The following is a 24,277-nucleotide window of genomic DNA, read 5'->3' on the forward strand; positions in this document are numbered from 1 at the left end:
TGTTACATAAAGCAGAGTGAAGGACACCCTGTGTTGTGAACATGTAGTGCATTATTACCACCTAGTGGTAGATAATAGATGTTCAGAGACTCAACCGTGTGCTTGACTAAGTTTTTATTCCCAGTAACAGTCGATGGGAGGCTGTGAAGCAATCATTCTCCCTTCTCTGTAGTTACAGTGTGTGACATCCTCCCCAATCAAAAAAAACACACATTTTTACAAACTAATTTTTGAGCTTTTGAAGTATCCACCTCTGAGACTTCTGCTGCCACTCCGGTATAATTAATGGACCTCACTGTCAGTCTGATGTTGTCTGATAAGGCGGCCAGCTGCCCCCAGAAGCTCTAGGCTCGCTGTGTGTCAAGTGGTTTGCGCTGATTTAATTAAAAATTAGTTTGAGGATATGAATGACTAAAACACAATATAACCTGACATGATAAGGGCCAGGGACGGCTCAAGGCATAGGCCATGTAGGTGGCCGTCTAGGGCGCCACCTTCTGGGGGGTGCTGGTTGCCCTCTAAAAAAAAATACAAATAAAAATAATATAATAATATAATATAATATAATAATATATTCATTAAAAATAATAAATGAAAAAAATACAAATAAATAAATAATAATAATCATAATAAAATACAGTTGGGCGCCCTTTCTCATTTTCTGCATTGAGGCAACAAATAAATAAATAAATAAATACACTTTTCATCCCTGTAACTCTCTTTCTCACACTTTTTGATCTGCCTCTGGCCGCACTTATTGTTAAAAGTATAAATTGTATTGAAATTGATTAAACACTTTTAAGCCAGCAATGTCAGGGAACGATTGTTTATTTATATTATAATAAATACAGTTTATACGGGGCTTGGATTAGGGTTCTGGGGGTTTTAACCCTAACTACGGCTGTCCCAAATACCATTTTTTGGGCTTCGAAGCTTCGGTGAGGAATATTCGAAAGTATTCGAAGCTTTGTGGCGTGAGGTGGCATGGCGTGGCGTGGCGTGGCCTGGCATGGTGCGGCAGAGCGCTCCAAGGTGACATGTTCTTCTGTCTGTCAGTCTCCCCCGTTTCAGTGCCCAGGATAGTGCCACTGATGCACTACTGCACACAAACCCAATTCTACACTCAACAAACAGAGATATCCATCTGAAAATAACTAATAATAATTCATGTTAAATATGAATAATGAATAATGTTGTGGGATTATTTCTTATTTCATGGGCTATTTTGAGATTTATACTTTATTATTACATACTTACATACTATATATATATATATATATATATATGTGGTATATATATATACCATATGTATATGTGGTATGCAGTGTGCGCATGTAATGCAATGTGCGGTGTATGTATGTGTATATACATATATATATGTATATATACATATATACATATATACATACAGTATATACATATATATATATTTATATATATATATATATACACATATACACATACATATACACATACATACACCGCACATTGCATTACATGCGCACACTGCATACCACGTATACATATATATATATATATATATATATACAGTATATATACAATACACAGCATCCGACCATGCATACTTATACCCAAAATCAAATATCCACAAATTTGCATTATTCTTTACAGAAAAACGACACACACATTCTGACAACTAAGTTATTTATTTGTGTCTTTAGATAGACTGTATTAGTATAATATTGTCTGAAGATGTGAACATCTGGCCTGTAGCTCCTGCAGCAGACAGACAGATGTGTCACCAGCTCCATCCAGCAGAGGGCGCTGCGCACCAACACAACACCAGCACCAGAGTCCATCAACAAAACTCAGGAAACTGATTTAATCACAGTGGCTGGCGCAGATTTGGTGCTCCGTATACCGAACAAATGTGCTCTAGATTTAATTAATGCTTTCTTTTTAAATTCGGCGCTAATATTTAGTTGTATTTATCCCGCTTCTCTCCGCGGTGAACAATCAAGCCTCGGCGTTGACGTGGTCAGTAGTCGTGTCGTGACTCGGAGTGACGGCTGTTCGGTCCTATGAATCCTCCTAAACATCTCTACACTTTGCCCCTTTTATAACTAACTTTAACTTTAACTTCAACCTATCTAACAACCTTTCGTTGGAAGTTTGAAGAACACTTCAAAGATGTCGGTAGCGGGCTTCAAGAAGCAGTTTTATAAAGCCAGCCAGGTTTGTGCAAAAACTTTTTTATGTTTTCTTAGTTTAGCTAAAAACTGTCATGTAGCATTGTTAGCATCTGTTAGCATCGTTAGCTAGTGGTGCTAATGTTTATAACGGTTAATGTAGCATGAAGCTAACGTCAGAAAACAGTTTGTGTCGGTGTATTAAATGTTGTTTTTAGTTATTACTTTGTGTTCTTTAACAGCTAACTAGCGTGTAAAGTTAATGAGCATCTAATCGGACATGTTTTACATTAACTGGAGTTGAACTACTAACTTTAGTTAATGCTATTTATGATGCTAACTTATAACTAGTGTGTTTACAGGTAAACTGTGTTTTTAAGCTGCATTGCACCAATTCAGATTAAATACACACATCCTGCCTGTGGTAAACATTAGCTCTGTTTGCCTGGGGACTCTCCCACTGACTCATTATTAGAGTAAAAAACAAACAATACAGGGAAAAGTCAGTAAGTATTGACACATTTTAAGTTAACAGTGTTGTTTATTCAGTGTAACCTCAACATTAGGTTATAACAATGCTTTCTTTGCAGTGAAGACACAGTTACCTATTAATTAATTTGTATTTCAGATGGGAAAACTGAATGTAAAACTGATGTATTATGTATATGAGCCATACATATACTCTAATTACGTTTTTATTATTTATTATTATTATAACTATAATTATTACCTTTAATCTGTGTCATACAGAAATATAAATTAATTACTGATATAATTATCCTTATCAAAATATAAATTTGTTATCAATCCAGAATACCAATTTATTACTTATAATATAACTTAATCACAATACCAATTCATTACTTACATATTTAACTTAATCATATTGACTATTCGTTATCTTTTCTTATATATGCAAATTATTATTTATAATATACAATATGCACATGCAATACAACACGCAATATAAACATACACACATACACATATATATATATATATATATATATATATATATATATATATATATATTATAGACTCTCCGGGTGAGTCATTAGAGTAAAAGAAAAACAATACAGGAAAAAATCAGTAAGTATTGACACATTTTAAGTTAACAGCGTTGTTTTTAATCAGCCATCTGTGCAGCAGTGTAACCTCAACATTAGGTTATATAGCATGGAGTATAGGTGGATACTGTTGGGTCTCTAAACTATGGTGTACGGTCATAGACCTGCTCTATATATAAAGCGTCTTGAGATAACTTCTGTTGTGATTTGATGCTATACAAAAATAAATTGAATTGAATTGAATTGAATAGCAATGCTTCCTTGCAGTGAAGACACAGTGACCTATTTTCCAGCTGTGTTTTAGTCTTTTGTTTAGTGAGACAGATCAATACAGTGCAGCTGAGGGTGAGTCATTAGAGTAAAAAAAACAATACAGGAAAAAGTCATGCAATATAAACCCAGTAAGTATTGACACATTTTGACACAGAAGTAATCTATGTACACAGAGGTGTAAACAGGAATGTAATATGTAATAATGAGAAGTACTAGAAATATATATATATATATATATATATGTAAACATTAATGTAGTATGTAATAATGAGAAGGACTAAAGTATTATGTGTACACAGAGGTGTAAACAAGCTGTAGTAAGTATATATATATATATGTATATTATATTATATAGACTCTCCGGGTGAGTCATTAGAGTAAAAAAAACAATACAAGGGAAAAAGTCAGTAAGTCTTGACACATTTTAAGTTAACAGTGTTGTTTATTCAGCCATCTGTGCAACAGTGTAACCTCAACATTAGGTTAAATAGCAAGGCCACAGCTACCTATTATCCAGCTAGTCTTTTGTTTAGTGAGACAGATCAATACAGTGCAGCTGAGGGGAGACATCTCGTTAGAAAATACCACTGCCTGCCATGGACACACATAAAACAAGTCTTTTAGGGTCTGAACCTTGAATGTTTTTAATTTTGCCCAGCTCTCTTAAACATGGGCGGGGACGGTTAAAAACATTTTTTTTCTTCCTACCCCTGCTGATCTAAGCAGGAAAGACATTTGGTTTCCTGTCAGGAACAGACTCAGATCCCTGCTGGTTTGGTTGTGAGCAAAAATAACATTATTTTTTAGAAGCTGTCGTGTTAGTACTGACTGTATAATGAGAATGAATAGTAAAGGTGTTTTCAGGTGGATTAGTGCATGAGAAAGTGACCAAAGGAATGATGCAGAGAAGGAGGTGTAAAGAGAGTTCTTCTTTATTTGACTGCAATGCAGCTGATTTTCTTGCCAAAACTCCACAAGAGCCAAAAACACTTGACATAGCTCAGATTTTCTGCTGCAGGAAGTTGGCCGTGGAAATTATATCTGTGTCCTGTAGTTTATACACACATCCTTGTTTTTCTCTTTTTACTGTCTTTCCTTCCCTGTTATCTGTTTTTTCAAAGAATTACTCCTGACACAGAATCTTAAAAACCTGAAATGTCAGACTAGAAAAGGCAGTTAGATCATAATTATCATCTCACTCCTAGAGAAGCTCAAGGTGTGACAGTGGGAGTGATTGTTAGTCCTGAATGGAAATAACTGATTTAGACAGGGAAGGGAATCACCAGAGGGCCCACGATGCAATATTCACGATACTTAGTTTAGTGTAGTTTGGTTTAGTTTATTTGTGAAGGGACAGTACAAATTAATAAATAAGATAAGATAAGATATTCCTTTATTAGTCCCACTGTGGGAAAATTTGCACACTGCACAAATATACACTACATGGACATGGTATAAAAAATGCCAGAATTAGCCATGTTAGCCAAATGTTGGAAAAGGAGACACAGTTGGTAAAAGCAGTAGAAAACCGTAAAGACATTTATACATAATATAAAACAACATTGCAGACAAGCAGGACATATAGATAGAAGCAACAAATAGAGCATTTAGTGCTGACGCGTATGTATTAATCATCCATTGTCTTAATTTGGTACTGAAAGAGCTATAGGTTTTTTAGTTGTCTTATGTGAATTGGAATTATATTATTATATTATATATTCCACGTAATTCACGATACAATCTTATTGCGATTTTAAACATTTTGCGATATGCAATATATTATTGCGATAAGATATATCGTGATTTATTGCCTTTTTTCAACTGCAGATTATGCAGTTTGTCAACATCTGTTTTATCTAATAAGATAGTAGTTTTGCTCTGTTCATCTCAGGCTGTTTTCGAAACCGCATACTGCATACTACTGAGGAGCGCAGTATGCAGTATACAGTACATACTGTATACTGCGTTCCTCAGTAGTATGCAGTATGTGACAGTTAAAGTGATGTATTTAGCAGTATGCTAGACGAGGCTTAAGCCTTCAAACCAGCTCTTAAAGCACAGGACAAAAAAACTAACTTGTACCACTATTACAATATTATCAAAAAATACAACTTTGATTTTGTTGTTTATGTTGTGCTTGTTTACTTTATAAGATACTGCAGGTTTAAACTATTTATTCTGACAGCTCATAAAGAAGTCCGACAAACAGGATCATCAACGAGGAGAGACGGGAAATATAAAACATTCATCCACAACGTTTACTTTACTCAAACTGCTTTTTCAGTTACAGCAAAAGGACTGATCTCCCTCCAGATATTAGAGAAATGTTAAAAAAGTGTCATGTTGTCTCATCAGGAACCTCTCTGCCCCGTCAGAAGCTGCTCTTTCCCTCTCCTCTTCTCTCTCCTCTCCTCTTCTCTCTCCTCTTCCTCTCTCATCTTCCCTCGCCACTCTGCTGCTCTGCAGCCGCTCTGTGAGCGTCACTGGCCGGCTCTCCAGCGAACTACGCCCGCGGGTGATTGTGGAGCTTTTTAACTCGAAAAAAGGCAAATAAACACAGGTTCCTGTTAATTTATAATGGACATTTGTGTTGTGATATTTAAACAAACTATCCGTCAACAAGGAAATCAAAGCCTCTCGTCTACAGACCGGTCTCTAGAGAGCTCCAGCAGCTCATAGCGGTCTCTGAGCGTGACTACCCGGCTTGCTGGCAGCGACCCGGGCAGGCGCTCGCTGGCTGTCACGGTATTCTGTGGAGCTTCTAAACTCCGACAACGGTGGAACAAATGTTCGATTCGCCATCTAACTTCGTAAAACTGCCGATATTAATAATCTACACAGTTGATTTCTCGCCTCAAAAACGTTCAGAAGTGAATTTAGTGTTGAAATGGCTACAGAAAACGTAAAAAAAGAGCAGCTTCTGGCTGCTGTTTTTATACCCGTAGCCTGTGCTGTTCCGCCGCTTTGCATTGTGGGATACAGTAGGCGAGCTAGACTGGTCCGATGCATACTGGAGAATTTTTCCAAATCAGTACGTCATCCGGGTATTTCTGGCATACTGGAGATTTTGCTTTTGTTCGCATACTGCATACTACATACTACATTTTGGCCAAATCAGTACGTACTACTAGTATAGTATGCGGTTTCGAAAACAGCCAGAGTTTTCGTTCACATGTCTTGAGGTCAGAGGTCAAGTGACACCCTTTGAAAATGGCCATGCAAGTTTTTCCTCTCCAAAATTTCGCGTAACGTTGGAGCGTTATTTAGCATTCTTCCCAACAAGCTAGTGTGACATGGTTGGTACCAATTGATTCCTTAGGTTTTCTAGTTTCATATGATTCCAGTATCTTCACTAACTTCTGAAAGACAGAATAACGGCCGGGCCCGTCGGATTGTTAAGAGGTTAATAGTTTAGCTAATAGCTAATAAATGATCAATACTTGACATCCATGTATCGATACAATATTGCCATATAAAATATCACGACACTATGCTGTAATGATTTTTTTCCCCACCCCTAGTTTTAACTGTATTTGTGCAGTTTATCAAGTTTATTTATGCACTGATAATTATAAATCTTCTGGTTCTCAAATGCATAAATTTACAGCTGAAAATAAATGTAAAGTTATGCGCACATGGAGGACATCAAAAGGTTACAGTTAGTAAGAGATAATACCCATCAAGTTATGTTTCATGTTTCTAATGGATGACACGGATGCAAAGAGATGCAAAGGACCAGCTGATGCGAAGCAAATATCAAACACATTTTAAATTATATTTATCTCTTTTCTTTGTTAATGACATAAATAACACACAGAGCTCTGTAGATGAGCCTCACTTTTGCTGCCCTTGCCTTGAGTTTAATACTCCACTCCTGAGTTTTGAAGCTTTTACGTGTCTTAAAAAAGGCGGTTGCTAACAATGAGACTACAAGACGTCATAACGCCGACTCGTCCGCCTTCACAGCCTCGTTGTGTATATTCGCGCTCATGTGACCGTGGTGTAGTTCGTTTATAGCGTAACGTTAGCCTTTTACTTCTGCCGATTGCATTCACACTTCAAAAGTCATAAAAGTGGTGTGCATTTCTGAAGATTATCTTGCTGGCCAAAACGTTTAATTATCATAAATGTGTGTTTACCACAGAGCTTATTTTCTGCAATAATCCAAAACCCAATGGAAAAACCCCATTGGCTTTTTGTCGAGGGAACCAGGGCGATGCTAACTTCCTGGTTGGCCTAGAAAAAATACGTCATCCCTGGAGCACTCTATACAGGTGCTGGTGAGAGACTGCAGCTCCTGAGCATATAAAGGAGGAAATGGTAGTTGTAGGCTTAATGATTTACTGGAAATAACCAGGAGTAGGTTGCATTTTGAATTTTAAATGCAGGGAGGTGGGAAACTATTTAAAAGCACAAGCGCCCAGAGGCATCACTTAGTGAAGTAACAATGAAGGAAAAGATTTTCAAAAAGAATGAAGCGTGTCCCTCAGCGTGTCCCTTAATGTCCTCGCCGGACCTGGTAGACATGTACCGCTGGATTTAACATTATAGACATGACCACTGACTATTTGTTTAACAATTTAGCAACAAATTCACAGACTGATCATACACGGTCCAGACATATACTTGGTGCAAATAATAGTTTTGATAATAGCATATGCTACAACAAAAAGACACGTTTGTTGTATGGCTGAAATAACCGCCAGAAAGTAATGTTTTTCCCACCATCTGATGTTTATCAGCTGATTTTTCATATGTTAAAAAACAATATTAGGCTGCCACTTTACCTCTTTAGCTTACAACTCATTTGGTGTCTAGGCCTCTGTATGAGTCAACTTTCTGGGTTTTGCAATCTTCAAGTCATCTTAATAGCTTAATAAGCTCTTGAACTAAGCCTTGTTATAATGCAGTAGCATTTAACTGACTAATAGTAGCTTAAAATAATGTCATTATGATGAAAATGATATCTGTTGTAGACTGATCTTGCTGTGTCGCTCTGTGCGTGTTTATACCAAAACTTCCAGATTGTAACCTCTTTGTGGATGTTTTTGGTCTTCATTCCTTTGAGCCTGTGTACATGTAAATAATGATGTTACACTGACATGAGAACTTGATGTTTTCATTAGCAGAAGAGAAAAATGCAACATTACTTAGTGGCTAACAAGTCACTTTGCTACTTAATCCCCAAATCAGAAGATCTCAAGTTTAGTGGTTTACTAAAAAAATAATGCTCCTTAAAGGTCTTGTAAGGCAGACTAAAGTTTCGGGAAAAGATAAGATAGCAAACATGTAGGACCGCAGACTGCAATGTTAACTCTGAGGTTAGGAGTCAAATGCTAAGTAGACAGAGAGTTGAGGCTGTATCTTTACTTGTGACCTGAATCCCCTCAAGGCCTCCATGTCATGTGCTTTCCGCGTACAGCAGAGATTCACCAGTATAACTTGAAGACCGTTCAGTCCGTCAGTTGCTGCTGCAGGGGAAACAGTAACCATTATGTATTTCATTTTTTTTTGGTTGTTAGAACAGGTAATAGATAAACAAACCTTAGTTATTAATTCCATTAATTTCATGTAAACCTTAGTGACTACTTAACTCTTCTGTTCACTCCCCCCATCATAATACCCGTTAAATGGGCATTTCCCTCAGTACCCAGGATGTCTGGGTAATTCCTTGGTAAATCACGAACAGCAGTTTTTAGTCATGTAGGAAATGAGTCACACCGCTGTTTCTCTATCACAGACGAGCGTCTTCATCTTTTAACCAAAGGACTGAATACGTCTAATAAACCACTTCAGAGTGCTACACCACCAAGAAAGATCACATGGTCAATCTGTAAAGGTGTCAGGAGGATTGTGCTAAATTATGCATGCCTATATAATATAGGGCTGCCTGTCGCCATAGCCGCAATATTGTAATACCCCAATATTGACAAGTTCACTTTTTTTAATTCTTTGCAATGGAAGTGTCACATTTTTACACTTTGCTACAAACGGCAGCAGCGTGATGAGGTGATGAGCATCTATTCTGCGCTGAGCGCTGCACGTTTGGTGTTTTTTATGGTCGTCAAGAGTTGAAAAATGTTCAACCAAATGTTCAAGACCAACCGTCACGTCCTACATGTAGGCTACAAGTGCTGGACAACAACAACATTGAGGAGAAATGAATACACATAGACCATCCAGAGCAAGTACTCTACTTTGTGCCGACATTTTGATATTTCTGATCATAGCAACCAGACGCTGCGCCTCATTGCCCTTCTTTGTTCTGCATTTAACAATAAACAGGTATTTAATTTTTTTTTAAACTGTCATCTTTTTCATTTACAAAGCAACAGTATACCTAATAATAATAGCTTAACAATAAATGTTATTTATATAGCACTAAAATCAGGATAAATAAATAATTTGCAAAAAAAGAAGTTGCAATAATACAGCATATTGTGCTGTTGAGACAATCATTATCACCGCACGGGAAATTCCTTCACCGCGACAGCCCTAATATAGAATAGGCCAGGTCCTACAGATATACACTTGTCTTAATACTGATCAAGTTAAAACTGTGAAAAGAATCCCTCATATTGTTCATATGCATATTGTTTTTTAGGAAAGTAATAACCTCACCTTCAGCAACATCTACCATAGTGTTAAAGAGAATACAATTAAAACTTAGAAATAAAATATTTATCCCTCTTTCAGGACCTCTTTTGGAGTGTTTTAACGGTCCAGACAGTTTGAAATGCTCCCCCTGTTAATACTGTGGGAGAAATAATTAAACATTAACATCAGGGTGGTTACAACCTCCCTCAAACCTTAAATGCACAAGATCAAAACAGATTCTTTATGTCCTGGTGTGACACAAGTTTTAATACTACAAAAGCATTTTGACTGGAATCACGGCATAAAGCTAAGTAAAAGAAGTCATTGTGGTTTTCTTTTGTCTTTGCAGAAAAGGTCTGCAAGTTGCTCTGCAACCAAGGACTGTTGTTGCGTGCCATTTTTATTATCTTACTGGTGGGAATGGGGGTTGTTTGTCTGCCCATTCCACTTAGAGAAACTCAGATATGGAAACGTGTAGCTCATGGACGCAGCAGTCAAGGTTTTAAGTATCTTGAAGTCACAACAGTACAGACTCATTACAAAGCCAGAATAACAGTTTAATAAATGTTCCAGTTCTCTGTGACTAACTTTTGTGTGTGAAAAAGCACAAATACGGCTCCCAGTTTAATTAATTAGCCAAGAAGGGTGTACAAAAACACTTACTGTACTGTACATGCACAGAAACAGACTGTTTTCCATTCCTTAGACTTTTGTCTGTGGCCTAAAAGCGTGCTGAGAGATCTCACTTTGAAATACATGTGCTTTCAATCAACATGTTTTATGTTGTAGCAGCGTTTTGTTCGTTTTTTATTGTGAGTTAGCTGGTCCAACATTTTTCTCATACTGCAAAGTGTAAACAAACGCTAAAAGAAATGTTCATTCTCTACACAGAGCAGGCGTGTGAATGTGTGAATTAGAGATGAGCTTGTTTCCCCACGCAAATGAAAACCTTATGAACAGCCTTAATTAATTAGCGCTCTTTCTATCTTTCCTCCCCCTTTCTGTCTCTCTCTCCCTCTAGATGGTAAGTGAGAAAGTCGGAGGTGCTGAAGGAACAAAACTAGATGATGACTTCAGAGACTTGGAACGGGTAAGAGAGGCATCTTTGTGGCGTCTTAAAAGAGCAACATCTTTGGCCAACGCTGTCGGCCTGGTTGATTTTACACACAGTAAACAAACTCACTGCTGTTTCTGTGGGACTTCCGTTCTTGATGTTATCGCCCCATTTAAAGCAATACACCCCCCTCTGTTGGTTTAGGAGACACTTTAAAATTGTGTGGAAGACGTCGAAAACAACAAATCAATTAGCAACAATTTTGCCAGAAATGCCAAAATGTACTGTTTACAGCTTCTCAAATGTGAATATTTGCTAGTTTTCTTGAAGCCGGTTTAGACTAATGCATTGAATCTATGGCTTAAGTATTCAACGCAGACCACAACAACTGTAATTGGTCCGCTTGGTAGGGTTGTAAATCACAAATGTGATCACGATACGATAATATATTGATTCTTACAACAACAATACGATATCTGCTGATATCACAAAGTCTGCCACAACACAGTTTTGATTCAATTCAAATCAGGGGCCTGCGATCGATATGAGACGATATCATATGCCCCATTTAACACAATCAGTTACATTTTTATCAACTCACTAAAAGAAGCTAAAATATGATTTGACTATTTTATTACTGGGCTCTCTAGGAAGGAGGTACACTTGGACAGAAATTTCAAAATAAAGGCGTATCTTGAAGATGATGATATGTATCGATGTTTTTCACTTCGCATCGATGATATTGGATCGTTGATTACTGAATCGGTATATCCATCCAGATCGATGTATCATTACACATTTCCTCCTTCACATTTCCGTACACACCATCTCTTCTGACGTCTTCTCTCTTTTCTGCGTCGCAGTAATTGCAGTAAAAAGTAACAGTCGTTCAACATTTACTAGTTTCAACTCCAACATGATCCGCTCAGTTTCACTCACCATTGTTTGAAGTACACAAAGAAACTCAACACAGTGGCATAGAAACCCCACCGCCCAACTAGCGTTTTGGTTTCGCAGACACACCAGTGCACAAGTGTAAATGCTCACGACAACGTAGGCCACTTGCTCTGCGTAGAGCCTATGTACCGACTATAAATCAACTTTTATGCCAAATTCACACCAGAGCAGCGGCAAAGTGCGGCCTGCGGCCTACGGCAAGCTGCCACTGTCTATTCCTCACCTTTATTAGTCCTTGTCCCTAGCTGTTATTTCTATTATTTGTCCAGTTTTGTTGTCCTTGTTCCTCGCTGTTATTTCTATTTCTGTGTAAGTACACTTAGAAAGATGCATAAAAGCCAGAGTAAAATTCCTTGTACTTGTATGCACTTGGTGATTAAAACCAATTCTGATTCTGAACCTATGAGCAAGCAATGGTTAACAAAAGGTATTAACAGCATACCACCTTTGCCTGTCACTGCTTTATATTAGTTGTGTGATTGCAGTAGCTCTGTGGTACACTTGTGATGTGTGTGCGCTTGCTGTGTTTTGTAGAAAGTAGATGTGACCAGTAAAGCGGTAGTGGAGGTAATCTCCAAAACATCAGAGTACCTTCAGCCCAACCCAGGTGAGAAGAAAAACCTGTTTTCATGCATTTATTTGAACCGTTTGAACTCTGTGATGAAATGTATTTTTATGTTTTTACTTCTGCAGCATCGCGGGCCAAACTGTCCATGTTGAACACCATGTCTAAGATCCGCGGCCAGGTGAAGAACCCCGGTTACCCTCAGGCCGAGGGGCTGCTAGGGGAATGTATGGGCAAGTACGGACGGGACCTCGGAGAGGACACTAACTTCGGTAAGATCTGTGTGTGTGTGTGTGTGTGTATTGTAGTTTTGGATCGTAAATTCCTGGCACAGGAATGTTGGGGCTTGTTATTATGGGTTAGTGGTTTACTGTATATGGTTGTGCTTGTGTGTGTGTATTCTGACTGATGGTGTGCACACAAACTGTTTACAGTGCTTTGAAACGCTTTTTGACTATGTTTAGTATTGTATTTCCGTCTGTTTGTGTCTGTGTGTGGTTTTATTTTATTACTATCTGTTACTTAATGTGTGGTCTGATTGCGATATGAAACTGTGGTTCTACACTATAAATCTACTGTCACTAAGATATTAATCTCTGTCTGCTTGGCTCAGGTGGAGCGCTAGTAGATGTTGGAGAATCCATGAAGAGATTGGCGGAAGTCAAAGACTCTCTAGATATCGATGTCAAGCAGAACTTCATTGATCCATTGCAAGGGCTCTGTGACAAGGACCTCAGAGAGATACAGGTACATTGACAACATCGTCTCTTCAAATTGTCAAATTGAATTTAAGCCAAGATGGTGATCACATCCTCCTAAACTGACTCTGGCTCTCACCCCCTCAGCATCACCTGAAGAAGCTGGAAGGTCGTCGTTTGGACTACGATTACAAGAAAAAGCGTCAGGGCAAGATCCCAGATGAGGAGCTTAGACAGGCCCTGGAGAAGTTTCACGAGTCAAAGGAAGTGGCCGAGACGAGCATGTACAACCTGCTGGAGACTGACGTGAGGACTGATTTATTACTGTTCAGTGCGTGGTTGTTAGTGTCCGACCTCTGAAAGCATAATTGTAAACCTGATCCTTCTTCTGTGCAGTCCATCCGTCATTCTGTTGACCCCTTTCCTCAGCTAAAACATAGCTTCTGATTTGTGAAAGCTAGTCAAACTTAACACAGCATTTAGCCTGGTTTCCACCTAAAGCTCCCAAGACTTTTAGTCTCTGGACCTACTTTTAAAGGAACTGTTTTCTGCGTTTCCACCACGGTCTAGAGACCTGCGAAGATTAGGCAAATTAGTTCGCTGATGTGCGAAAAGGCAACATAACATGGGGCCAAACTTACCAACCCTCTCGATTTTCCCGGGAGACTCCCATTTTTCCTGGCCCTCTCTCGGTTTCCTCCCGGAGTCACGATTCTCCCGCATTTCTCCCCATTTATGACAATGTTTCACACTTTTTTCTTTTCCTTTTTGTTATCTCAACCTGTTTCTGGCACTGTGCAGCGTGTATAAGCTCTACTGTTTTATGGGAAACATTTCATCAGTTGCTTCATTGTCGAGCTCGACTGAGCTTCACTTTCGCTGGTATTCAGTACACACCCACAGGACAAACACACGCCAATCGTTACACCTGTAAAGGTGTTTAGCCAACACTCACACTGGAGATAAACGTGTCTTTAAATAGCTGTAGTTAACATTTAATCACTATTTGGGTTTAGGAATTAGAGTATTTGTTTGCCCTGTACGTAACTGCAGGTGTGCACTCCTGTAGGTGAGGAGGCATAGGAGAACAAAACAGCTTAGAGCATACAGTATATCTGAGTGCATGTGAATTGATTTGTGTGTTTTGTTATACTACAGCACAGCAGTTGAGGGTTTAGTTTTAATATTGAGGAATAGTTGACAGTGTGAATAGGACCAGTGCTACCTGGAGGAAGTCTATCTGTTCCATATTTACTGTTATTTCTCTACTTCCAGCCTCTTTTCATGTTGTTCCCCCTGACTATTTAAATACTGTATAACTATAGATTTGAGCGAGAAAGATAATTTTAGACATTTGAGATGAGGTTGAATGCTCCAGAAAAAGTGGATAATGAGTTAAGTCTCAGCGAATTAAAGAGCAGGCAAGAAAGCAGACAAATGAGTATTGAAAACATTTCAATTCAGAATCGATACGTCTTCTGATCGGCCTTTACAGAAACCTCCAATTAAATTATTTAGAACAAAAATCGTCCGATAATGATCGGTGGTCGATTGATTGAAGCACCCTTGATACGCCCACATGTTTTCACTGGGGCTTTTATGAACTGTGTGTTTATAATCCAGGATATGGAACTGTTTATCCATTGGAATAACAAATACAGTAACTCAAACAAAGTGACACTGATTATCTTTTGTATATGATGTATCTTTATCTGTGTGTGTTTAGATAGAGCAGGTGAGCCAGCTGTCGTCCCTGGTGGAGTCCCAGGTGCAGTACCACAGACAGGCTGTGCAGGTGTTGGAGGAGCTGTCTGACAAACTCAGAGACAGGTGCAGTAATGACACCTGACACACACAAATACCAACATACTGTGTATACTGTACAGTGCATCTGACTGTGCAGCTTTCTGCTCAGAGCTTTTCAAGTCAAGGTTCAGTCACATTAACTTCAAACATCATTTTGTATTTATTGTGGAGGTTTGGGAATGTAAATCAACTTCTCTTTTTGAACAGGATGAGTGATGCTCAGAATCGACCAAGACGTGAATACACACCGAAACCAAAACCTATCTTTGACTTCGGAGACGACAACCATTCAAACGGCTGCTACTCGACCTCAGTGGCCCCTCCACCTTCACGCAACTCAGGTAAGAAACAGCTGATGGGCTCTAAAAACACATTTCTGAATATATGTTAGTGAGGATCAACAAACATCGCCGTACTTTACACGTTCAGTGCTGTTCTTTGCTCTTCTTCCAATGAAGAAATAGTTCAGTTCTGATGTAAGTGATGCTATTGCAGCATCTACGCTAACCTCTTCAGGAGCCGCCATTTGAGTTTTGCACCAGAGAATAGATGATGTGTTGACAAAACAAAGAACAAAATAAACTCTGTTAGGGCTGCAACTAGTGATTATTTTCATTGTCGATTATATTCTCGATTAATCGATTAAAAAATTTAAAAATCCACTATCGGTTTTCTACACAAGAGTCTTCTACTTTAGTAAAAAACATGACATGCCATTGCAGGAACTAAATATGTAGAGTTTTGATTTTGCTTGATGCCTCAACATTGATATGAATTGGCATAATAATAGAGATCAATGCTGATTTTAAACATCCAACACTACTATTCAACACTTCAGTATTGTTTATTGACTTCCAGCAATGATTGTTCATTTTTTTGGGCTGCAACTAACAACTATTGTTTATTATTAATTTCTTTATTAGCAATTTTTTCTGCTGATTGTCTCGATAAATCCTTTTGTTTGTGTACAACAGCAGAAAATAGTGAAAAGGGCCCAGTTCCCAGAACCCAAGTTGACATATTCAACTATCTTGCTTTGTCTGACCAAAAATAAAAAATAAAATGATTCAGTTTACAATGATATAAAGAGAAACTCCTCACATTTGAGAAGCTGGAAACAGTGAATGTTTGGCATTTTCGCTTGAAAAATGATCTAAATAATTAACAAAATAGTTGCCGAATAATTTTCGGTCAATTGGCTAATCGATTTAGGGCTGCAACTACAGATTATTTTCTCAATTAATCAATTAGTTTTTCGGTCTATAAAATGTCGGAACAGTGTTTCTCAAAGCCCAAGATGACGTCCTCAAATGTCTTGTTTTGTCAACGCAAAGATATTCAGTTTACTGTCATAGAGGAGTAAAGAAACCAGAAAATATTCACATTTAAGAAGCTGGAATCAGAATTTCACCTTTTTTTTCTAAGAAAATTACTCAAAGTGATTAATCGATTATCAAAATAGTCGCAGATTCATTTAATTGTTAATCAATAAATCGTTGCAGCTCTACTCTCAGGCATGATTTTGTATTCAATTACATCACTCTCAAAGCCACACTCACACAAAAGGGCAGCATAAGATGTGTGTAAAAGAGCTGCCATACCAGAGTTTCTACAGCAATAAAACATCCAGCTGTTTCTACACACACAGCAGATGGACTGAGCCAAACTAGCGTTCCTGCATTGAACACATTCTTTAGAAATCTGACAGAAACTAAGCTGGAAGAAAAATCTCCACATTGCCAACATGATCGCTGAAGACCTGCAACCAATCAGCACAAACATGTGAAATGAATTGTCTTTTTTCTGTTGTCTTATTGAGGCTGTGTAAATGGTGGCATGCATTGAATGTTGACCATGAGAAAATGGATGTCTGTTTTGTGCAATGGGGGGCAAGGGTGTGTGTGTGTGTGTGTGTGTGTGTGTGTGAGTGAGTGTGTATCCTGCCCTGTCATCTGGCTGGCCTTTCTCCAACTGACCTTGTTCCTCTTTCCTGTGATATCATCAGAGCCGTCTTTTCACTTGGCCACATTGTCCTTTAGGAAACACAGATTGTGTGAGTCACAGATTGTGTGTGGCTCGTTTTTTTTTTTTTTTCTTGTGGTGTTGAAACGTTCCCGTGTGCTTGCACAGCTTCTGGTGTGAAATATAGGAAGTAGGATACAAGTCGCTTCTCACAGGTTTGACACATTATTGGTGGTTTATGGTGAACGTTTACTTCAACTGCATGTGTGTGGTTTTGTATGAGATCCACATCCTGTAGTGTAGAAAGATACTGCAGTCTGACTTACTAAGAGTTTAACACCTCTGCAACCACTGACTCAATCCGCTATTTGTTTAACTGTGCGGCTATTTAACACATCCTAAAAGAGCAGTCAGGATCTAATTCATTCGAGAAACAATTGACAAACTTCCAAACTACATCCTTTTGTTACAAAATGCTATATTGGTATTATTATTACTACATTGTTAAGTTATGAAGCAAGTGCTTTGGTCAATGACGTCGGTGTGTGGAGAGCTCCGACACAGAGGCTGCAGCAGCGACCCGGTCATTGTTGGGAAAGAACTGTACATTATCCCGCTTATTATACGGCTACTTTCTTAAGAAATCAATATTTTGACACAAAAACGGTCCGCCAGAATCCGACATCAGAGCTGCGCCCATAGCAACGGTCTGTTATACAGAAATTACAGAGAGCAGAATGCTGTGATTGACCAATCAGAATCAGCCCTACAGGGTAGTACTGCTTTTACGTTGGAGCAGCTTGCTGCATATGATGCAAATTTATATTGAAATCACTGTAATTGATCTCCTATTTACTTTGAGCTGCTATTGTGCTATTATATTTTATAATAAAAATGTGTCACATGACAATGTGAAAGGGGTCACTAATGAACCTATAGAGGATTATCACCTAAATCTGCAGCTCCCCTCGGCTACAGAGGTTTTTAGCGAGTTTCAGCTCATTTTTTAGCGATCCGACCCGCAACTGCATTGTTTTGGTTCACTCTCAGCGCTCTCATACTGTCGTTTTCAGAGAAGAAGCTCTAAATATCCACTGTACACTACCTGCTCAGCACCAAACAGCTGATAGAATGACTAATAATGTTGCCCCATAACTGCTGTAAACAATCGTTTGCTAACAAGTTTACTCATGAATATATTTATTCATCTATGTTTTGTGTTCATAACCGGTCATCGTTGAAGGAAGACAAAATAACAAACAATTAAGAATGCCATTATCTTCAAAACAACTAAATCAACATCACAAGCACTGATGGAAAAGTGAGTCTTACAAGCTAATTACCAGCATTTGCTCGTCAGATTTCTTTCAAACAGAGAACCTGCCCCACTATTTGGCGTTTATTCTAATACAACCTACCTTTAGAGAAATGTTTGTAACTGTTATTCAGAGTTGGTTCTATTGGATTAAGTGTTTACATTATTTTTTTCTCGCCCCTGTAAACTGATACAGTACAGAGTCAAACACAGAGAAGCTTTCCCCGTCACTAGCCTGCCCAGCAGTCTGTGGGGTCAACTTGATACAATGAGAAAATTGTTTGGAGACAAAAAAGCCGAGCTTGTCTTGTGTGTGGAGCTCCAGTCTTCTCTGCTGATCTGTGTGACGACACAGAGAGAGGGACAGACGGAGGAAACGATGGACAGGGAGGGAGGAGGACAGTTATACACAAAACGTGGTGTCAGAGGATGTTGTAGTTTCAACTTGTCAGCACTCTTGAGCTTGTTTGTAATGCTGTGTTTAAGTTGATCTGACTGCACCAAATGCTAATGTTATACTAACACGTGTAAACAAGTATGAACTACAGTCTGCAGTAGATTGCATGCTTAAAGGGGAATTTTGCCACCTTTTATGTGGATGTCCAGTCAGTGCTGATGCTAAATGTATTCCACTGAAGAAATCAATTTGCCAGTGCTGCTATATTGACCAACAAAGCAGATCTCTCCTGCTGCGTAGTAGGGATGTGATGGTGAGGACATTTTCCCACCAGTTAATAAACTTGTGACAACACCGGTGTTACTGATTACACCGGACATTTTACAAGAAAAGACGGCACTCAATATGTGTAGCGCACTTACTTTGATTTTTAATATCGCGTGGCGGTGTGTCTCACCTCTCCGGTAGAGCTTTCGCTGAGAGGCTGCAGGTTTCCATCCAGCGCTACCCCGCCGTGCACACCGGTTGGGACCGCTCCATCCTCCACATGGCGATTACCTCATTGGCGTTATGTTCCCTGATAGCATTGGGTTTAAATCTAAAATATTGCCATATAGGCACTTTTGCTTTTCGCTTCGACACCAAATCCTCCGCCATCGTCTTGTTGTCAACTCTCTCTCGCCAAACAGCTGCCAAAGCTGAAGTAGCACTGTATAGTTCTTCCGTATACCAAGTACGTCACTGTCACGTCACTGGTATATGGAAGAGCTACAGATTTTGCAGCTGTAGAACTGCAGCTTTCTTGGTCAATATAGCAGCACTGAGGAATTTATTGTTTCAGTCAACTACACTTACCATCAACACTGATTGGACATATCCACGTAGAAGGTGGTGAAATTGTGTGACAGTTTTTCCTGAAAATGACACTACTGTTGCCCCCTCACTGTGGCCCCCTCACTGTGGCCCCCTCACTGTGTCTGAGAGCATCCTGAAGTTTTTGAGTTTTCCTCATTTTGTCCTCATCTTCCTCATTCTTTCTCTCGTTACTTGTATTTTCTCAGCACCGGAGCAGCCGAGCTGTAAGGCGCTGTACGACTTTGATCCAGAGAACGAGGGAGAGCTGGGCTTCCGCGAGGGCGACATCATCACCCTGACCAATCAGATCGACGAGAACTGGTACGAGGGCATGCTGAACAGCCAGTCGGGATTCTTCCCTCTCAACTACGTTGAGGTCCTCGTTCCGTTGCCACACTAATGTAAAGAGAGCTGAGGAGGAGACTGATGGAGAGGAGGAGGAGGAGGTGAGAGCAAGTAGGATTAGTAGAGAGGGAGGAAAGCGAAGCCAAGGGATGGTCCACAGAACATTCATGTTCACCTTCAGCTCCGGCGTCACCATCACAGACGAGCACTTGGAGAAGATGGTCATATTTCAAAGTCCAGACCAGAACCTGTTCCACCTCCAGCCAAAGGTAAAAGGTTGGACACAAAACGTCATCATCCGTTATTTGGCAGTCTGAAACATTTCCTGAGGACTAACTGTTGACACATTTATAAGCAATATTTGTCTTTAATCACAAATTACTGATATCGTAAAGATAATTTATGTTAAACCTGGCGGTTATGATCGGATGGCACGTTCAAATCATCCTTTTGGTGTGACTGCAGTCTGTTTAACAGTCAGTTTTCAGTCTGAAGAGGCCGACTCAAACCTCACAGTAAACATGGTGTGTAACTGGACTGAATATTATCCTCATTTCAAAACTGAAACCTTCGTTTGTGCCCCTTAAGGACTGGAGCTCATCTCTTGATGCCACCTGCTGGCGAGACTGAGAATTACCTTTACTTAAACTAAAATGGAACCACACACGACTAGAAATGTAGTTTAACTAGTTTTATCTAAAAAGAAAAAAACCTGCATTCACATTTTTTATGAGAAACGAGACGAAATTAGTTTGTGATTTAGACCGTTTTGAGGTTTGGGTCTATTTATAGTGCTCTTTTTAAAGATCTCTGTCTAAGCTGTGCACTGGTGACAGCTTCAGAAGACAACCGGCCCGATACTGTGGTGTCCTTATATTGTTTCAGTATTTGATTTATGTTCGTCTCAACCTACTACAGTAGTTTTTTAAACTGCTTATTACACGGCTTTGTTGAATACTCGGTTCTGATTGCTCAATCATGGCGTTCTATGGTCTGTTATTTCTTTATAGCAGACCGTTGCTATGTATAACAGACCGTTGCTATGGGCGCAGTTCTGATGTCGGACTCTGGCGGACCGTTTTTGTATCAAATGATTTCTTAAGTAAGTAGCCGTGTAATAAGCGGGATAACGTACAGCTAGAGAGTCATTGTTGTGAAAATAACATCACCCTGTCGGGGTTTATTTCACAATAATGTCCGGCTCGCTGTATATTATCCCTGAAAATGTTGTAATTGCACCTTGGTCCTCGAATGAGATTGATGCTTGTGTGACAGACGTAACTCCACCATTACACACCGACCCCAAAGTTAAATGCAGACGTTGCACCTTTTTGCCACTCGAGGCCGGCGTGTGTTTGTCGTCTAGAGATGCAGAAGTTGTTTAGCGGTCGTCTGCTAGTCTGTTCGATAGAGGAGACAGAGCCAAAAAGTCTTTTATAAAATGCAATAGAAACATATCGCTCTGTGCGCCTGTTTGTTAAACTGCTAAGTATTCTGTAACATAGCCATATATTCATGTAGTTTTGGTCCTAGCCTTTTCCTTTATTTGGTCTTTTGGACCCGTTTTAGGCGCCTGTTAACTCCGTGCAGTGCCTGAATAGATGACGCTGCTGGTCAGTCTTTTCATAGTCATCACTAAGTGTCCCACTATTTCTGTCTGCCCTCGTGTCTTTGAGAATGTGAAACTTTGTGCTTTGAAACTGATTCTGACCCCGTGATAGAGAGGTGAAGTCCCGCCCCTTCCGGTGGACCATCATGGGACCTTATTTCGTAAAAAATATGAACGGTAGTCAACAGCGAGAGACAAATATTTTTTTGATTCCGTTTGAATTGCAGCATGAATCACACATATGATGTTTGTCAATTTAAAATATCATTTTGCAAATGAAGAAAGTCTCAGTTTGTTGTAGTATCATTTATTTTTGTGTGAAACCGCTCAGTGAACTTTTATCCAGCGACTCCTGGTCTTTTTGTCAGCCGGGTGTGAGTTCATCCCAGTACGAAACACACAGACATCGTAGCTTTAGAGAGAGAGAGATGTCACTACGTGACCTCTGGCTGTGTAGTGAAAGCCTCCATGAAGAGCACCGGGCTTTGAAGCAAATTTTCGTAGCAGCCAAACGGTGGAATTACAACTTCCGTGTCCGTCACGTGATGCCATTGGGCCCAAAAATACTTTTTCCCATAGACTTAGAGAAAGAGACGTCTGTAACTCAGCGGATATTTTTTTTTTGAGGTAAATGAACTTCCCAGTATGAACACTTGAATAACCCTTATTTAAATCATTCGGTCCTAAAAGTTGTAAATGCACTAATAGCTGAATCCAAAGTTATTTCCATTCCTCCGTTCATGTGAGTGAGCCCCAGACCGAGGCTGAACCGAGGGTGGGAGGCGGAGTTAAAGGAAACGCTACTGCGCCTGCTCTATGGGCCCAATAGATGCGGAAGGTCGCCGGATGATCCGGGTCCTTTATCACTCAGCAGTCGAGCCATTTTGGCTTCATGCGTCACTCTCCAGTTCTCTTTATACATCCATGGTGGAGTCTTTCTAATTACGTATTTTCACAGTCTTATACTTCAACAGTTTTACAACAAACTGTGACTTTCTTGACTTGCAAAATTATCTTGAACTTGACAAATATCATGTCTGATTCATGGCGCAATTCAAACTGGATCAAAAAATGATTTGTCTCTCGCCGTTGACTACGTTTATATTTTTTTTCCGAAATAAGGTCCCGTGTTGGTCTTATTTCTTGGTCAATGTGGGGACTTCACCTCTCTATTCGGATGATCACGATGGCTCTGATTTGATTTATTTGTTAGTACGTTGGGCTGTAGACAGGTGTCGTTCCTGCTTAGTTAATCTATTAAGACAAGGCTGGTTCCTTGTTCTGGATTTAGCCACAGTCCACACCTGCAGATGGAGTCTGATCCAACATACACTGTTCAGTATGAGGGAAAGACCTGGAGTGAAAGGGAAAACATCAAGGGAAAAATAACTAAGCTGTCGTCCACTTTGACTAATTTGGAGAACTTTTGTTACCAAACATGAATCCTTACCAAACGTATCGTCAGTCCAGCTTGTTTTTTAATTGTCTGGGTGGGTAAAAAGTTTTAATTGTGAATGACAAATGTGTGCTCTTATCTTCCTGCTACATTTCCCCTCTTATTATCTGTGTTTGTCCGTCACTCCACGCTGCCAAACACTTCCCCCCACTCCTGAGTTTTGTCCTTGTCTAATATGTTTACATCTCTGATCTTACTACATTTCAATGCTTGTATCAAGTTCAGGGCAAAGTTAAAGGACTGTAGGAGGTGCTGTCTGGATCACACTGTTATCAAAAATAAAAGTCCTTGCTAGCTTTGATTTAGTGCCTTTAGTGGAAAAGAAGGGAGGGAAAGTAGCGCAACTAATCCAGCAACCAAAACCTAACCTAGCTACTTCAGAATATGGTCAAGAATTTCTTTTCTACTTTTTATTTCTAGCCGTTGGCACTTTTCCTGTGTAAAGATGAAATGCATGTGTGCACATTTCTGCACAGTTCTGACACTACAGGCAGTTTCCTGGACTTAATGTGAGGTTTTATCAGCAGACCACCAGCGGAAACTGTTTTTTTTATGTAGATTTTAATCCATGTTTGAAAAAAAAAATGTCCCACTGATTTCTTTTTTTTTTTTTAAAGGGCTATGTATTTGTTTAATCAGTCTTAAATGCTCTTTTGAACAGCATTAAATCATTCTGGCTCTCTATAGTATTATTTTTTATATACAAGACCTTAAAAACATTTAAATTAATCTTTGCATGTAGTCCTATATTACACCTTGTAAATGTTTGTCTTTAGATTTAAGATGCCTTTTTACTTTTGGTATGAGTACAGAAATTTAACCGCAATATTTTGTCTTTTATTATCAAAGTATTTGTACGTGCTTCTTTCCTGTCCCGTCCCCCCCCTTCTTACAATAAATAAAAAAGAAAAATGTGCTATTGTTGCATTTCAATGGCGAGGTCTTCTGACATCATTATGGCTGGCTTTGAATATTTAAGACATTTGAACTTACGCAAAAATAAGGAAATATTCCTCTGGCTTCATGCATAAAACACTCTAAACCAGTAACTTCCATAGTAGAGTAGAGTATTTTTAGCCATGCTAGCAGCTTGCGGCTAAAAATTAGTGTACAATATTGTTGTCAAAAATATCAATACTGAATATTTGAAACAGTTTCAATACTCATTTTC

General features: G+C 39.1%; 2 protein-coding genes across 3 annotated transcripts in view; both read left to right on the top strand.

Annotated features, from left to right (window-relative positions):
- Positions 1–24,277, top strand: part of LOC141768023 (E3 ubiquitin-protein ligase MARCHF2-like) — a 100,303-nt gene that overhangs the window by 37,780 nt on the left and 38,246 nt on the right. The gene's annotated exons all lie outside the window — the stretch shown is intronic.
- Positions 1,812–24,039, top strand: sh3gl1b (SH3-domain GRB2-like 1b). Its single transcript, XM_074635889.1, has 9 exons — positions 1,812–2,196; positions 11,109–11,177; positions 12,633–12,705; positions 12,792–12,935; positions 13,277–13,410; positions 13,509–13,667; positions 15,088–15,191; positions 15,375–15,508; positions 19,903–24,039. Exons 1-9 carry the CDS (start codon positions 2,152–2,154, stop codon positions 20,094–20,096), a joined length of 1,056 nt encoding a protein of 351 aa, XP_074491990.1. The 5' UTR covers positions 1,812–2,151; the 3' UTR covers positions 20,097–24,039.

Source organism: Sebastes fasciatus, chromosome 5 (genome assembly GCF_043250625.1).
Source record: "Sebastes fasciatus isolate fSebFas1 chromosome 5, fSebFas1.pri, whole genome shotgun sequence".
In the NCBI taxonomy this organism is placed as follows: domain Eukaryota; kingdom Metazoa; phylum Chordata; class Actinopteri; order Perciformes; family Sebastidae; genus Sebastes; species Sebastes fasciatus.

Coding starts and splice junctions, on each gene's coding strand:
- sh3gl1b (XM_074635889.1), top strand. CDS start 2,152: ATGTCGGTAGCGGGCTTCAAGAAGCAGTTTTATAAAGCCAGCCAG. Junction 12,706..12,791: donor GTACCTTCAGCCCAACCCAG/GTGAGAAGAAAA, acceptor TTACTTCTGCAG/CATCGCGGGCCAAACTGTCC. Junction 13,411..13,508: donor AGGACCTCAGAGAGATACAG/GTACATTGACAA, acceptor TCACCCCCTCAG/CATCACCTGAAGAAGCTGGA.